The sequence below is a fragment of the Pleurodeles waltl genome, chromosome 6, assembly GCF_031143425.1.
Source record: "Pleurodeles waltl isolate 20211129_DDA chromosome 6, aPleWal1.hap1.20221129, whole genome shotgun sequence".
Lineage (NCBI taxonomy): Eukaryota > Metazoa > Chordata > Amphibia > Caudata > Salamandridae > Pleurodeles > Pleurodeles waltl.
In genome coordinates, this window is record NC_090445.1 from 131,687,183 (window position 1) to 131,702,807 (window position 15,625).

Below are 15,625 nucleotides of genomic sequence, written 5' to 3' on the forward strand. Positions count from 1 at the left end.
TTTTCCACACCACTGACCGACTACAATCTTCCATCCAGCATAGGACGTCGACTGCATTCTCCAGGAATTCTTCTCCGCCTCCAGGGCTGTATTGCTGACCTTCTTTGTCCTACCGTCGACCCACTCCTGCAACCACAGACAGGTGAATAGCGGCTCCTGCCACCACCAGACACTTCTGCGACTTATGGACTTGGTCCCCTTCTTCCACAGGTCTTCTTCTTCAGGGATCCACCAATGGTTTCTTGCAGTCTTGTCTGGGTGTTGCATTATCTTCTTTTTAGTCCTTTTGGGGGGTTTAGGGGAAAACCCAGTAACTTACGCCTTTCTTCCTAGTCGCTGGGGGGGGGGGGCACTGTGGTACTTACCTTTTGAGGTTCCTAGTTCCTCCAGCTCCCCTCTACACATTCCACTTACCTGGGTGGGGGTCCTGCATTCCCATTCCATTTCTTTAGTATATGGTTTAGGCTCCCCTAGGGCCAATATTGTCTACTGCTTTTTATGCCTTTTACTGATTACTAGTGTACATATGTAGTGTGTTACTTACCTCCTATTGAAGAGATGCCTCTCTAGTACTTTTTGATAACTGAGTCACTAAAATAAAGTACCTTTATGTTTGTAACGCTGAGTGTTTTCTTTCATGTGTGTCTACATTGGTATTGCATGTCTCCTAGAAAAGCCTTAGCTGCTCATCCACAGCTACCTTGGCAAGCCTGGCTTCTAGACACTGTCTACACTACACACCAGGTCAGCTTCCTACAGTGATCTTTTCAGACTGTGTGTCAGCAGTGTTTTTTTTAGATGCTGGGCAGCATCCTCTGTGGTTAAGGTTGTGTAATACTGGTGTCCCACAATATCAAAGCATCCCAAAAATTGGCCAATGTATTCCCTCTAGATAGATGGTTCTATTTAGTTGGCAATATTGAGCCTCCAAAGCTTGCTTTGGGATATAGTAGGGGTTTAGAAATTCTGAGGCATGGTATGAAACAGTAAATAACATTGAATAGGATTGCTATCCAGTAAGTGCTTTATTTTGGGAGGAAAAATGACTTTTATTATCAGGTAGGTATTTATATTAGCTAAAGGAAAAAAGATGTCAACAGTGACTCCAGACCCAATTCTAGAACTGAGCCACCCTTGGGTACCACATCAGACACCTCAGTAGGCTGAAGCTCCAACAGATGGATTTCCAGTAACCAAGACAACAATGAAAATGGCACCTTAAATTCCAGGACCTCCAGGCATCCAGGACACCAATTTTCTTATCACAGTGCAAGTCTTACATTGGGAACTTCTCTGGTTTTACATCAATGGAGAGCCCTATCAGTTTATCATCTTACCATTTGGCCTGGCATCTGTGCACTGGGGTTTCACAAGGGTCAAAGCAGCAGTAGAAAAACAGACATCAAAAGGCAGACTTTCTTTTTGCCAGTGAAGGTGTCAGCCATTCAGAATTCAGTCTCTCTTCATTTTTCATCTGAATGTAGACCTACAAGCCCTTCCTTTTCACGGTTTTCAGAAAATAATATATAAGAAAATAATCTATCTAGCTCATTCTGCATGCCTGATAACGACATGCTGGCACTGGAGCACGAAGCATCACTGCAGTCAAGCATGGGAGTGTCAACATCTCATTCTAATGCTACAAGCCTTAGGTGCAGACTTGTAGTGTGGAAGCACAGAGTACAACCTGATTAAAGGTGACCCCTTCCCAGACAAATCCTGTCATCGCATTCAGATCCTGGAAAGGAATTCAGTCAATTAGTAGTGTGCACACATGTAGAGAGTCGGTTTCAGATCAAACTCCTGAAGATTTGGAAAATCTGCTTGACACGGACAGCCTTTTTGCCCATGTGCATATGTTCTAACAGAGAAGACAATTAATCAACAAGAGCAGAAGTGTATTATTTTTGGCGTTACAGCAAGAGCCTGTACATGTGGAATGGGGGTGACAAAAGCACCATATGTTTTGTTGGTTGTGGCTCATCTGTATGTTTCTGATAATGACTGAATTCCCTGAGCAGGCTGGCAACACTGATCGTCCCACAATCTGCAGCTCAAATAAGAGCCGGGGGAGAGGCTCGCCGCTCCTTGGGAACACCAAACATTGATCATTTAGCTACCAAGGACCTAGGATTCTGTTCACTTGAAATTCCGCATCTGGGGTGGAAGGGTAGTAAGCTGGGATTCTATTGAGCAAACCGTGTGTAGGTAACACAAAAGTGCATTAGAAGACCTGGTATTCAGACGTCTCGAGTCTCAGCTGCTTTCCTCCAATTTAGCTTTCACATGCACTGTACTTTCCATATACAGATAACCATAGTACATGCTCGGAGGAGTCCACCCATATGTCACAATGGCATAGAAGGAACCCTGGAATTAAAAAAATGCAAAACGTACATGGATCTGTGAGACCAACTCAGGAGTGGTCATAGCAAAATCATGCCTCAACTCAGGAGCTCTAAGGAAGGTGAAAAAAGGTGTGCCTTGAACATTGCATCAGTGGAAGAGCAGCACTATCGAGGGTATAGAGCGATAGAAGGACCTGCTAACCGTATCTGGAAGTCTGATCACATCAGTGCATGAGAAGAGGAATGGGGTCTGGAAATGGACCATCTACCACAGCCTGTAGGCAAAAGTAACAGCAGGGGCTGGCAGGAACCCAGGGGAACGGACTGCATTGAGAGACAAGGTAGGGGTATCAGTCGGCGGTCCATAGAAATTATATTAAAACATTAAATATAATTTTTGATATAACACAAACAAAATACATCACAAGGGGCATCAAAGTGTTCTACAAAAGTATGGATTATGATATTTACAAACCAATAAATGGAATGCAACATGATGTGAATCACTCAAATGGCCAAGTATTGACATGGCACATTTTGCAAAACACTTTCTCATTAGACGTAAACATTGAGGTTAAAAAACGACTTCCTGTAAAGGTCGATTAAGAACTTTTAGAGATCAGAGTGCATCACACCATTCAGAGAGATTATTCAGTGAATAGAAAGCATGCAAAATCAAAATATGTTTATGGGACGTTAATGAACAAGTTACTTACCTTTGGTAAAGCATTATCTGGTAGAGACTATCTAGCTGCAGATTCCTTACCTTTGAATTCCCTGACGTCAGCTTCGAATCCGGAATCTTTTTGCTGAGCAATACCCAGCGCACGCCATCGGGTGGCGTAGTACGGATCCGCATTCGTTGTGTGGCTCCACGTGGCTTCGTCTGCATCGTTGGAGCCGGCTGTGACATCACAGTCACCTATAAAAGCACCACCCCAGCGCTCCAATGTAAGTTCTTTTATCCACAAAACTTCCATGCCAGAAGCGCAGAGTCATAAATAGGACCAACATTTTGTCTGTGCACAACTAGGGCCCTGAAAGGGATAAACCCTAACCCTACTAGACAAATCCGCAGAGCAGGAAGGCAACGGCGGGTGTAAGGAATGTGCAGCTAAATAGAGCCTCTACCAGATAATGCGTTACCAAAGGTAAGCAACTTGTTGATTTGATAGAGACTTCTAGTTGCAGAGTCCTTACCTTTGTATAGACGGACACCCATGCCAAAACCTCCGGCAGTGGGTTGCGAATACTCCTCCTTACACTACGAAGTCCCGTAGGACTGAACGGCCAAAGTGCCCGTCTCTTCGTACCAGACTGTCCATGCAGTAATGCTTTGCAAACGTGTGCAAAGATGCCCACACTGCCGTCTGACAAATCTCCAGCACTGGAACGCCTAGAGCTAACGCAGTGGTAGCAGCTTTGCCCCTGGCAGAATGAGCCCTCAAAAGGCTGCTTCTTGACCAATGCATAGCAGATCTTGATGCAGAGAATGACCCAGCGCGATATGGTTCGCTTCTGCACTGCCCGGTCCTTCTGTGCGCCAACGTACCCCTCAAAGAGTCGGTCATCCACCCGGAACTCTTTTGTGTGGTCATGGTAGAACGACTTCTTTTGGGTCCAGTTGGTGGAGTCTCTCCTCTTCCTTAGAGGGATGCAGTGGAGCAAAGAAGGTGGGCAGGGTGATGTTCTGACCCAGATGAAATGGGATCACCATCTTGGGGATTAAAGAGGCACGATTTCTGAGAATCACCTTGTCTGGATAGATAGTGAGATACGGTGGCTTTGATGACAGAGCTTGCATCTCACTCACCCTCCTGGCAGATGTTACTGCCACTAAGAAGGCTGTCTTGATGGTGAGCAGCCAAAGGAGACCGTTGTGCAAAGTCTCGAAGGGAGCACACATCAGAAATGTGAGGACCACATTTAAGTCCCATTGGGGCATAACAAAGGGCGTAGGGGAAAACTTATGAAAAAGCCCTTTGAGGAATCTATGTGCAATGGGGGATTTAAACAGAGAAGGCTGATCAGGCAGCCGAAGAAAGGCTGATAAGGCAGAAAGATAGCCCTTGAGAGTCCCCAAGGCAGAACCCTGCTGGGCAAGGGAAAGAATGAAGAGAAGAATATCAGAAAGAGAAGCAGAAAGAGGATTTCGGTGAGACAGACTCTGAGGCTGTTGGGACTCATGGCTTCCTGCATCCTGTTAGTCAAACATGCCAGATGGCATATGAGGGCTCTGCAGTGGAACCTGAAGTTCCAGTGTGCGCAGCATCAGGGAAATCTTACCGACACAGTTCAGATCTCGGAGGGAACTGCAAAAGCCCTGCAGTGGTGGTTAGTGAATTGCGGTTGAGTCAGAGGCAGACTCCTCTCCCTTCCCTAGCCAGATCTCACAGTAGTGACAGATGCGTCACTTCTGAGATGGGGCAACCATATGGAGTTCAGAGGCCTCTGGTCTCCAGCGGAAATTGGACTCCATGACTAACTGGCATTGAAAGCATTTCTTCCTGTTGTGAAAGGGAAGACAGTGCAGGTGTTCAGGACAACACCACCGCAATGTGGTACTGCAACAAGCAGGGCGGTGTGAGGTCGTAGACCCTTTGTCAAGAGTCTCTGCGTCTCTGGACATGTCTGGAACAGCAGGGCATAACCTAGGCTGGACTCAACCTCGCACTGGATGCTGTGGAGCTTGAGGACGGTGGCTGACCTGTGGTTGGTGTGGTACCCTGGCCCTCCCGTAGCCTCAGAAGGGTCGACAGCCAGACTGCTAGCGAACGGGTGCCGAGGGGCCCAGGCATCTGGCTGTGGCTCAAGAGTCCTTGAACTGCTCAAGCACCGAGTCTGCCTTCTCTCCAAAAAGGCGAGAGCCATCAAATGGCATGTCCAACAGATTTGCATGGACAAAGAAGCCAATGGTACGAAGCCAGCTGTGGCGACGAAGGGCCACTGACAGGAAATAGCACTGCCCAGTGAGTCGGTCATGTCCAAGCCACACAACATTGTAAACTTGGCTGCATCTCTCCCATCCTTGACAGCTTGGGTGAGAGGGTCCCCACGTCCTCCGGGACCTGGGGCAGCACCTGTGCCACCATATCCCATAAAGTATGGGGGGGAAACGGCCCAATAGGCATGAGGTGTTTACAGATCTCAATGCCAGGCTGGAGGAAGAAAACATCTTCTTCCCAAGTTGTTCCAGCCTCTTAGATTCCCTACCCGGGGGAGCAGAAGGGAAGGCACCACAAGAAGTGAATGCTTGGACCACCAAGCTCTCCGGGGTGGGTTGTTCGATGAGAAAACTAGGGTCTTTAGGAGCTGGTGGTAGCCAATTGTCCTATTTACAGGAGCCCCTGTGCTGGGCTTGGATCACGTCTCCAGCAGGACATCAGTAAGGGCTTCATTAAAGGTTAACGTCAGTTCTGATGTAGCAACCCCCGGCTGAAGCACCTCTGTCAGGATGTTAGCCCTGACCGGCACTGTATGCAACTCCAGGTCCAATACCCCAGCTGCTCTACGCACCACCATCGCACATGATGCTCCCTCCTCCGTAGCCACAGAAGGAGGTGAGAGCATACCAGTATCTGGAGAAGTATCCTTTCTGCTGGCTTCCCCTTGTTCTTCATATCAGTCCTGCTTCTCTAAACAATATTCCAAAGGAGCCTCGGACCCCTCCCATTCCTCACCTGTGCCTGGCTGTTCAAAATAAGCCTGATCTGGGCCTAGTCGGCGCTGTTGAAGTCTGAATCTGCATCATGCGACGTTGTTCCAACTCATCTGGAATGAGGATGGGGCTCCCACCACCAGTGGGTGCCTGTGGTGGGGGGGTGAGGAGCATCAATGTTGGGCCCGGTGCCAGACAAGGCTGACTGTGTGGAACCGATGCCGGTCCGGATCAGATATCGGATCCTGGGGTCCCCAACGGCACAGAGGCCGAAGCCGCCAGCGTCAAACCTGATGGGCCCACTGCTGTCCATGCGGGATCCGAGGAACCACCCGCGGGGGCAGCCCGCTCAAAAACGAGGCGTATGGCTTCGTAGAATTTGAGCAGGGTCGCTCTGGCTCCCGTATAAGGGGGGAAGATGCAAAGTCGGCCCTGGCAACGGCTCCACGGAACCGTGCTCAGAAACGGCGACGTTCCCATGACGCATCGTCGGCCGACGGGCGTGGCAAAGTCGAAGTCCACTTGGACTTCTTCATGTGCCTCTTCCCCGAGTGCCCCGAGGACCTCGAGTGGGAAGAAAAAGACTTGGGGCTCCTGGACTGGCTTGTGGCCTCCTCCTTGAGCGGGACCGTGACCTCCGAGGAGTTGCACCGACCAAAGTCGACTGCTAGGTGGCCATGAGCTTTACAGACCACTCTCTCAAAGCCTTCGGGCCATGGCCCGGCTGGAGGAGCACGACTTTGAGTCGGGTCCCTGTCAAGGTACCAGAGATATACCTGGTGGGGGTCCGTCACTGACATGGCGTGATGGCAGGCGCCACACAGCTTGAACCCAGTCTTCCTGAATGACATCTCCTCGCACAGACGAAAAAAATTCTTCGAAAAAAGGCTTGCCAAATAAGGCAAAGGGTACTGACGTACGCGTGCTGGGGTGGTGCCCTTATAGGTGATCGTGACATCACAGACAGCTCCAACGACCCTGATGAAGCCAAGCGGAGCCAGACGACGCACACGGATCCGAACTATGCCACCCAACGCCACGCCCAGGGTATTGCTCAGTAAAAAGATTCCGGATTCGAAGATGATACCAGGGAATTCAAAGGTAAGGAATCTGCAGCTAGAAGTCAGATACAAGGCTTAGCATAAGCTGGTATTGGAGTTATGAAACTAGGTTGAAAGAGTTCAAGTTGAATCAGTATGTTTACTTGGGTGGTACCTTTGGAGGCTTCTCTTGTATGAGAGAGCAAGAAGGTAAAGTTTGCTGCGAAACAGAAGGAATGTTTCAGTATGAACATCTTTTTAAATGTTGGTATATCACGTGTGAGAAGGGAGTGATTTCTTATGGCTCAGTTTCTGGCAGAGATCTTACGTTTCAGGAATAGGTATTCAGAAGGGTTGATATTAACTACCTTGCATGGGATGTTGCTGTTTTATAAGTTGGATAGAGATCATAGTAAAGTCATCTGAGAGATAAGAAAACGAGTGAGAAGCAATAAAAATGTTTCCTGTTGGAAAACTTGCTATTGTGCAGTGACCCCCAAAATTTTAGCGCATGTCTATTTTCGGTGCTAATTTAAACTATGCCCCAGGAAGAGAACATGAAAAATACGTTACACTCCAATTAAGGATAAAAGAAGCATAACAGGTGGTAATGACAGCCCAAGGCCACACATCAAAATTGGCTTGGAATGTGGCAAGGAGCACTAAGTAAGTGTTTAAAATCAGCATAGGGGAAAGAGTACCAATTGACTAGAGCAAGTACTAATCAGATATTTTTGACCATATAAAGTTGGGGCTTCAAAGGTCACAAAATGCCCTGGAGAGTTATTGCTAAAACAAAGTGTTAAATCATTCAGCTGCAGAAATAAATTGTTTAAATAAAATATTGATAAATTAGAAGTGAGCGAAGTGCCAGCCTATAATTATTTAAGAATAAAAACGAACATGACACGGAAAACCCCTAGTTATTCTTTAAAGCTAATTTAGATTATATGTATTAAAATGCTTAAATCACACATTTACAGTAATATTCACTTTTGCCTGCAATGCTTAATGGACACTTTCTCTTGACGTAATTGAAAATACTGAGAGTGACAGTCATTTGGTCCATAGATAACACTTTTAACTTCAAATAAGTGTTGTATAATAATCATAAAGCCAAACATTTTATTAGCATCCTCTGTATCTTTTTTCCCCCCTCAACGTTATTTGACCATCTCTTTTCCAATATATCTAATATAAATGTTCTTTGCGTTAGAAAACCGGCTACCATTATTAAAGTGATACAGTTTTCCTGGTCTTATTCCCCTCAAGTGTGCAAATGCTCTATGATATAAGGGTCTATTTGAGGAGCAATACAAATGCCTAGACTCAACAGTCAGGGAAGCAGTGTTGAAGACTAAGAAGGGCTGCATGGAAACAATGTTTTGGGGAACTAATTTTAGTTAATGCAGTAAACAGGTACAATTTTGCAATATTTTGGTAAAATTATTAGAAAAGGTGGACCTGACTCTTTGCCTGGGGAGTGGTATAAAACTAGTTTAAGATCTATTTCAGAGCTGCACTGTGACTAACACATTATGCTTTTGGATATATCAGTGCTCCTCCGGGTTTTATTGAATATGCTTTGCAGGTTTATTACTAAACAACACTAACAAAAGATCAATTAAATAGAGTGATAGGCAGTATATGAAAGTTGAAGTAAATGGCGTCACAGTCTGTGGAAAAAACAATGAGCTCTGCACCATTCTGACCGTGTCTCATGACCACAAATTGTATACTTTATACATCTATGTAGAATCCAGTGACTTAGAAATAAATGGAACGGTTTATGAAAACTTGATTTAAAAAATGTATTGGGAGGTTTGAGGGCTTGCACAGTTGTGTATGTCATTTTGTTATGCAAGGCAAAAAATGACCTTAGGAAACCCAAATTCATCCTTACCTCCGTTTCTGTGTTTCAGTGCCAAGCAGACTTCGATAATCTGAACTCCCAACTCATAGTAAAAATCTCCAACTCCCAGCATCTCCGACCAAAAGCCTTTTCCAGCTGAATGGGGAAAAAAAACAAACGCAAGGGAGAAAGTCGTAAATTTCAGCCAAAACAATTTGTCCACTAGAAGTAACAATGTGCTTAGGTATGATGCCCACCACAACGGATCATGGGAACCACAGCAAGTGTAACATCTGCTACAGTCAGGTTTTATAGTTATATAGTAACATACAATGTTACTGCCTATAGTTTCCCTCTTCCTGCTGGTCACAGGCATAGTGTCAGTTATCAAGGTCAAATCATCTTTATGTAAATCTTGTCCTGTTAGAGTAGGACAGTTGGTCTCTATATCAGATCATGTTTTTTTACAAAAAGTGCTAAATAATAAAATATTCAATTACTGGTGGACACGGGGTTGTGGAAAGAGAAATACTAATTTCATGAAGTGGGCATCAACAGCTTAATGGTAAGATGGCTGCAGCATTCTAAATGTTAATACGACTGAATGTACATATGATGCAAGCACCACAGCAAGGAAACCAGCTCATTATGACATCCTCTTAAATATACCATTTCATAAGGAGAAGAACCAGGGAAAGTGAAGAGGGTAGGAAAGAACAAAAGAGAACAGTTCAGAATGCTGAAGGAAGAAACAGAGTCGCTGGCGAAGAAGCTTCTTCTGGAAGAAACAGCTGTGTAACAGGCGATGCGAGTCGACATTATGATGGTAACGCAAGTCCACATCCTCTCTTTCCTTGTCAGAACTGTCATTCATAAGGCCAAATATCTACCATGCAATTGGAGTCTATTACACTTAAGTTTTAAATTAAAAAAGGCATGTATGAGAAAGCGCAACATAACCAGTATAATTTGTAATACGACACATTCTGAAAGACAACAAGCATATCTTGTAAGAAGATAGTTATGTGACCATACTTCCATTTACCAATTTTAATTACCCATAATTCGGAAATTACTTGAGAAAAGTTAAGAAGGCGTACGATGAGCAACAAACATTAAAAAAAAATCTAACTGCGTCCACCCATGTCAGTAAGGTGAACACTTTGAATAACTCACTAGTAAAAGCTTCTAAAAAAGTATGCTTTGAAACAGAATGGTGGTAGGAAAAGAGACACGGTGTTGGTGCCCAGACGTTATCAGCAACATGTCAGTGCTGCTACTACTACTGCAAAGAAAGTCATGGCAAGACTAAAAGTTGTTTTTGGTAGTTAAAGAAACACAGCGACTGGAATACAAGCTGAAGGCTAAATAAGCAAATAAAGTCCATTAATTCAGTAACACATTTCACTCAAATTTAGTCTCTGGCAGGGCTTAGCTTTAATCAGAACAAGCGTAAACTGCTAATGGAAAAAACGATGCTTGTTTGGGAAGAAACTGAGAGCAGATGTCTTACAAGCCAATGGATCCACACCAATTGTTGCACACATATCTTGAAACTGCACCCTGAACTGGGAATTTTTCCGAATTTCTTGCTTGTGTTTGCTTGCAAATTCCTCAAGATTAGTCTTAAATGTGTCCAGCTGCTTAGACATCTGTGAAAAGAAATACATTGACATTAAATTGCAAGGACTGCAATCAAGAGCCTGGACTACATAACCCACGCTGTGTATCAACCAATGTTGTGGAATGCAGAGAGAAAACTGACTAGTAATCCTCACTATACCACTTCCTCCCTACCTTATCAGAGTACTTGTGAACTAAGGTGCTCATACCGCATTTCAATATACTCTTAAACCATTGTTTTACCATTAGGACATTAAGTCCTCTCGCTTGGTTGAAAGATTATAAAATAAGAATCCACACCTTCGTCCTCTGTACCATTGATAATATCTGTTGGCACCCCCCAGGGAAAAAGTGCTATAATGAGAAAGATGATTTAGTGAAATAAGGACTGCTGCATTGGGTTCAAGGGTCTTCCGGGGGAGGTAGGTATATGGCATATTCATGTACAAAAATCAAAGTATAGCAAGCACTGGCAAAGCCAATAGGTTTCAGCTTTGTGACCTATTATCTTTGCTAATGGTTTTTAACCACGCTTCACTCCCTGATGTGGTGCAGCTGGCTCAAGTTAAAAAGAAAAAAAAAAGCCTTTGACGAGGTTGTCTGACTCATTTTGTAGCCATGCGCACCACGCATATGCATTAACTATAACATGATGCAAGCATTCCTATTTGTAGTTACCGATCTAACTAAAAAAACGAAAATGCACACAAGCTTTTTGTGTAAAATAAGTCGGGAGTTGGGACAACACGGACGGTGCGGGGGGAGGAGGGGTACCAACACAGAAGGTGGGGTAAAGCAACACAAATGGCACAGGGAAGCAATGGGGAGAAGCATACAGGCAAGCGTAACATGAGGGGGGGAGGTCAGACAGAGAGCAAAGCAAGGGCAGACAAATACAAGAGGGAGACAGCTCGAAAATACACACACACTCAATTAATGCTCAACACAAAAGAAAAAAGTAGTGCTTGAAAAGCAAGCAGTGGAAGCCGAGGAGCCAGCCAATCAAGGAGATTGTAAAGAGGCAATACTCCACAGCAGGGGCAAATACCAAATTGACTACCTGGGACACAAAGAAAAAGCAGGCAAATGGGAATGACAAAGAAAGCCAAACAATGGTAAGCAGAGGGCGGACTCCAAGCCCATCTATGTTGTTGGTAAGCCGCTATATGGCTCTCAACAGACAGCGAAGCACTGTCTCATAGTCTCGACCTAAAAAGAACCCCTGTCATATCTTCATTTAGAACAAGTGTTCCTTATCATTTATCCTAGGTGTTATACTTTCTTGCTTGAGGTTAACAGCACTACTGCTCCAGAGACCATTCAACAGGCAGAGACTGACAATTAGGTAATAAACTACCCTTGCACATTCCTGTCTCAAGTTCACTGAAGGTTTACCTCTACTTGAAGGGGGTGTGTCCTCCTCTCCAACCGAAGATGAGACTAATTCACGCACTTTTTGTGAAGCAGTGGTACATAACTGAAGTTCTTTAAAGCATATTAATGGTATATATGTAAGCAGGCATTGAGATGTGCAAACCTGCTCCAGGTACGTCAGAATACTTTCCACGTACATAGTAATGCTGCAGCTGACCAGCAGCACCCTTCTAAGGCACCCCTTGCGCAAATATACGCTGCAGCTGACCTCCAGCACTGTGACCATATCGGCCATCGCTCCTTTGATTTCACTGAGTTTTTGTAGTGCAATATGCTGCAGACAAACTTGGCTCGATCAACTGGTAACCCATATTTTTGGAGCACTATAACCAGTTTAGATAAAATAAGAGAAAATCTTGTTTCTCTGAATAGCGTGGAGCCACATGGCGTAATTAAGCACCATTCACGGTAGAAACTTACTGCAAATGCGCTATTCGCAATATGCACTGGAACAGAAAAACGACAGAGCACAGCTGACTGTTATTTGTGGTTCTTTTGTTTTTTTGTCACTATTTTTAGCACAAAATGCATCCTCGACAATAGGCGCATTTTGTGCTAAAATACATCCCTAAATGCCAATTTTGCATTTTACGTAAATATGCAAAAGCATGTTACGCACATTTTGCACACACTTAGCTAGCAACTAGCAAAAAGCTTTTTTCCCATCTGTATTATGAGGACTAGATAACTGCACAGAAGAAGGACTAATTTGGCAGTTGCATGCATTAAGAACTGCAAGCTGCTGGCCACAAGATGCTGTTACTTAAGTTAAAAACTGAAGAACGAGTTACTTACCTTCGGTAACGACTTTTCTGGTGGATACATTAGCTACCTGTGGATTCCTCACCTCATGAATACTCCCATGGCGCCAGCATTCGACGGAAATCTTCTTACTAGTCTCTGCACGTCGACGAGGACGTCACTCTAGCCCACGCGACGCCGTCTGACGTCATACAGGCAATAAGAGGTCCTCGACGACGTGCGGAGGTCAGTACCAATCATTTTTTACGTGCATGAGAACAACCAGGCAATGCAATGAAAGAGCAAGGCAACATCCCATTATATTGTAAAAATACACAACATTGTATGAATAACTGTAAATCTTTTTATATAAATATATATATAAAACTTTCTCTTTTAAAATATATACACACACCAAGTATATACACAAAGATATATATATACATATATACATATATATAAATATATTATATACACATCTATTGCACCCTCAAAGACCAAGAGGAGCGCACTCAAGGATTACTTGGTAAGACCAGAAAGGCAACGGGGAGGCGGGTGGGACCGTGAGGAATCCACAGGTAGCTAATGTATCCACCAGAAAAGTCGTTACCGAAGGTAAGTAACTCGTTCTTCTGATGGATACAACTACCTGTGGATTCCTCACCTCATGAATAGAGTCCCAAAGCAGTACCACGCCCGGCGGTGGGTGCCTAAATGGTCAAACCAAGAAATCCTGCAGCACTGACCGTGCAAAATGGCCGTCCCTTCTAACCTCAGAATCCAAACAGTAATGTTTTGCAAAAGTGTGAAGGGACGACCAAGTTGCGGCCTTGCAGATGTCGACCACAGGAACACCCCTGGCCAAGGCCGAAGTGGCCGACTTAGCTCTGGTGGAATGAGCTCTAATGCCCTCAGGAGGATCCTTCTTTGCCAAAGAGTAACATATTTTAATGCAAAGAACAACCCACCTGGATAGTGTTCTCTTGTGGACTGCCTTTCCTCTCCTCTTGCCCACGTATCCAATAAACAGCTGATCCTCCAGCCTGAAATCCTTTGTTCTATCAATAAAGAAGCTCAACGCTCTCTTTGGATCCAGACGGTGCAGTCTTTCTTCCTCTTTGGAAGGATGAGGCGGAGGATAGAACGTGGACAAAGTAATTGCCTGAGCCAAATGGAAGGGTGAAACAACCTTCGGGAGGAAAGCAGCCTTGGTCCTCAACACCACCTTATCCCCATAAAAAGTTGTATAAGGGGGCTTTACTGATAAGGCCTGCAACTCACTCACTCTCCTTGCTGATGTTATAGCTATCAGGAAGACTGTTTTTAAAACCAAATACCTCAAGGGGCAAAAATGCATAGGTTCAAAAGGGGACCCCATAAGGAAAGTCAGGACCAAGGACAAATCCCATTGCGGCATAACGAATGGCTTTGGAGGATATTGATTTAGAAGACCTTTCAAGAATCTGATAACAATAGGGGATTTAAATAAAGATGGTTGGTCTGGAAGACATATGAAGGCTGACAAGGCCGATAAATAACCCTTAATGGTAGCCACTGCACAACCTTTCTGCGCCAGAGATAGAGCAAAAGACAAAACGTCCGATAGATGAGCATGCAAAGGATCAATCTGCCTCTCTCCACACCACGCAACAAATTTAGACCACCTATTAGCGTAGATAGATTTAGTGGAGTGTCGCCTGGCCGCTAATATAACATCCACTACCTCAGGCGGGAGAGAGAAGGAACTCAGGTTGCCCCGTTCAATCTCCAGGCATGTAGGTGCAGACTCTGGAGGTTGGGGTGTAGAACCTGCCCCTGCGACTGCGAGAGGAGGTCTGCCCTGAAAGGGAGACGGAGCGGCGGGCACATTGAGAGTTGGAGAAGGTCGGAGTACCACACCCTCCTTGGCCAATCCGGAGCTATTAAGATTACTAGAGCCCGGTCTTGGCGAATCTTCCTCAATACTCGAGGAATCAAGGGTATGGGAGGAAACGCGTAAAGCAACTGGCCGCACCAGGTTATTTGAAACGCGTCCCCCAACGCTCCCTGCATCGGATACTGAAGGCTGCAGAACAACGGACAATGCGCGTTCTCTCGAGTGGCGAACAGATCTACCCGAGGAAACCCCCACCTCTGGAAGATTAAACGGACTTGATCTGGATGGAGACGCCACTCGTAGTCTGCCGAGAAGTGGCGACTGAGACTGTCCGCACGCACGTTCAAAACTCCGGCCAGATGGTTTGCTATCAAGCAAATCCGATGGTCCTTTGCCCAGGACCATAGTCGAAGAGCTTCTCTGCAGAGAAGGTACGACCCCACTCCTCCCTGCTTGTTTATGTACCACATCGTGGTAGTATTGTCCGTTAGGACCTGTACCGACTGACCACGAAGGGAAGGGAGGAAGGCCTTGAGAGCCAGACGTACAGCCCGTAACTCTAACAGATTGATGTGAAACATCTGTTCCTCTGGAGACCAAAGACCTTTGATCTCCAGATCCCCCAGATGAGCTCCCCACCCTAGAGTGGAAGCATCCGTTATGACTGTGGCCACTGGTGGCGACTGCTGGAACGGCTTTCCTTGTGAAAGATTGTTGCTTGCAATCCACCACTTCAAATCCACAGCAGCATCTCTGGAGATCTTGACAGTACCCTCTAGATCCCCTCTGTGTTGAGACCACTGCCTTCGGAGGCACCACTGAAGAGCCCTCATGTGCCAGCGAGCATGCGTGACCAACAGAATGCAGGAGGCAAAAAGACCGAGCAGACGAAGGACCTTGAGGACTGGAACTACCGCTCCATTTTGAAACATTGGAACCAAATCCTGAATATCTTGAATCCGCTGAGGCGGAGGAAAGGCCCGACCCAATGTTGTATCCAGTACTGCCCCTATAAACAGGAGGCGCTGAGAGGGCTCTAGGTGAGATTTGGGC

At 45.4% G+C, this 15,625-nt stretch overlaps 1 protein-coding gene across 1 annotated transcript in view; it reads right to left on the reverse strand.

The window, feature by feature from the left end:
* SNF8 (SNF8 subunit of ESCRT-II) overlaps positions 1-15,625 on the reverse strand; it is a 109,406-nt gene that overhangs the window by 74,333 nt on the left and 19,448 nt on the right. The window contains exons 3-4 of the mRNA XM_069237575.1: positions 10,412-10,550; positions 8,950-9,054 (exon numbers count right to left, since the gene is read on the reverse strand). Coding sequence (XP_069093676.1) covers positions 8,950-9,054; positions 10,412-10,550 — 244 coding nt within the window. The remainder of the gene's footprint in view (positions 1-8,949; positions 9,055-10,411; positions 10,551-15,625) is intronic.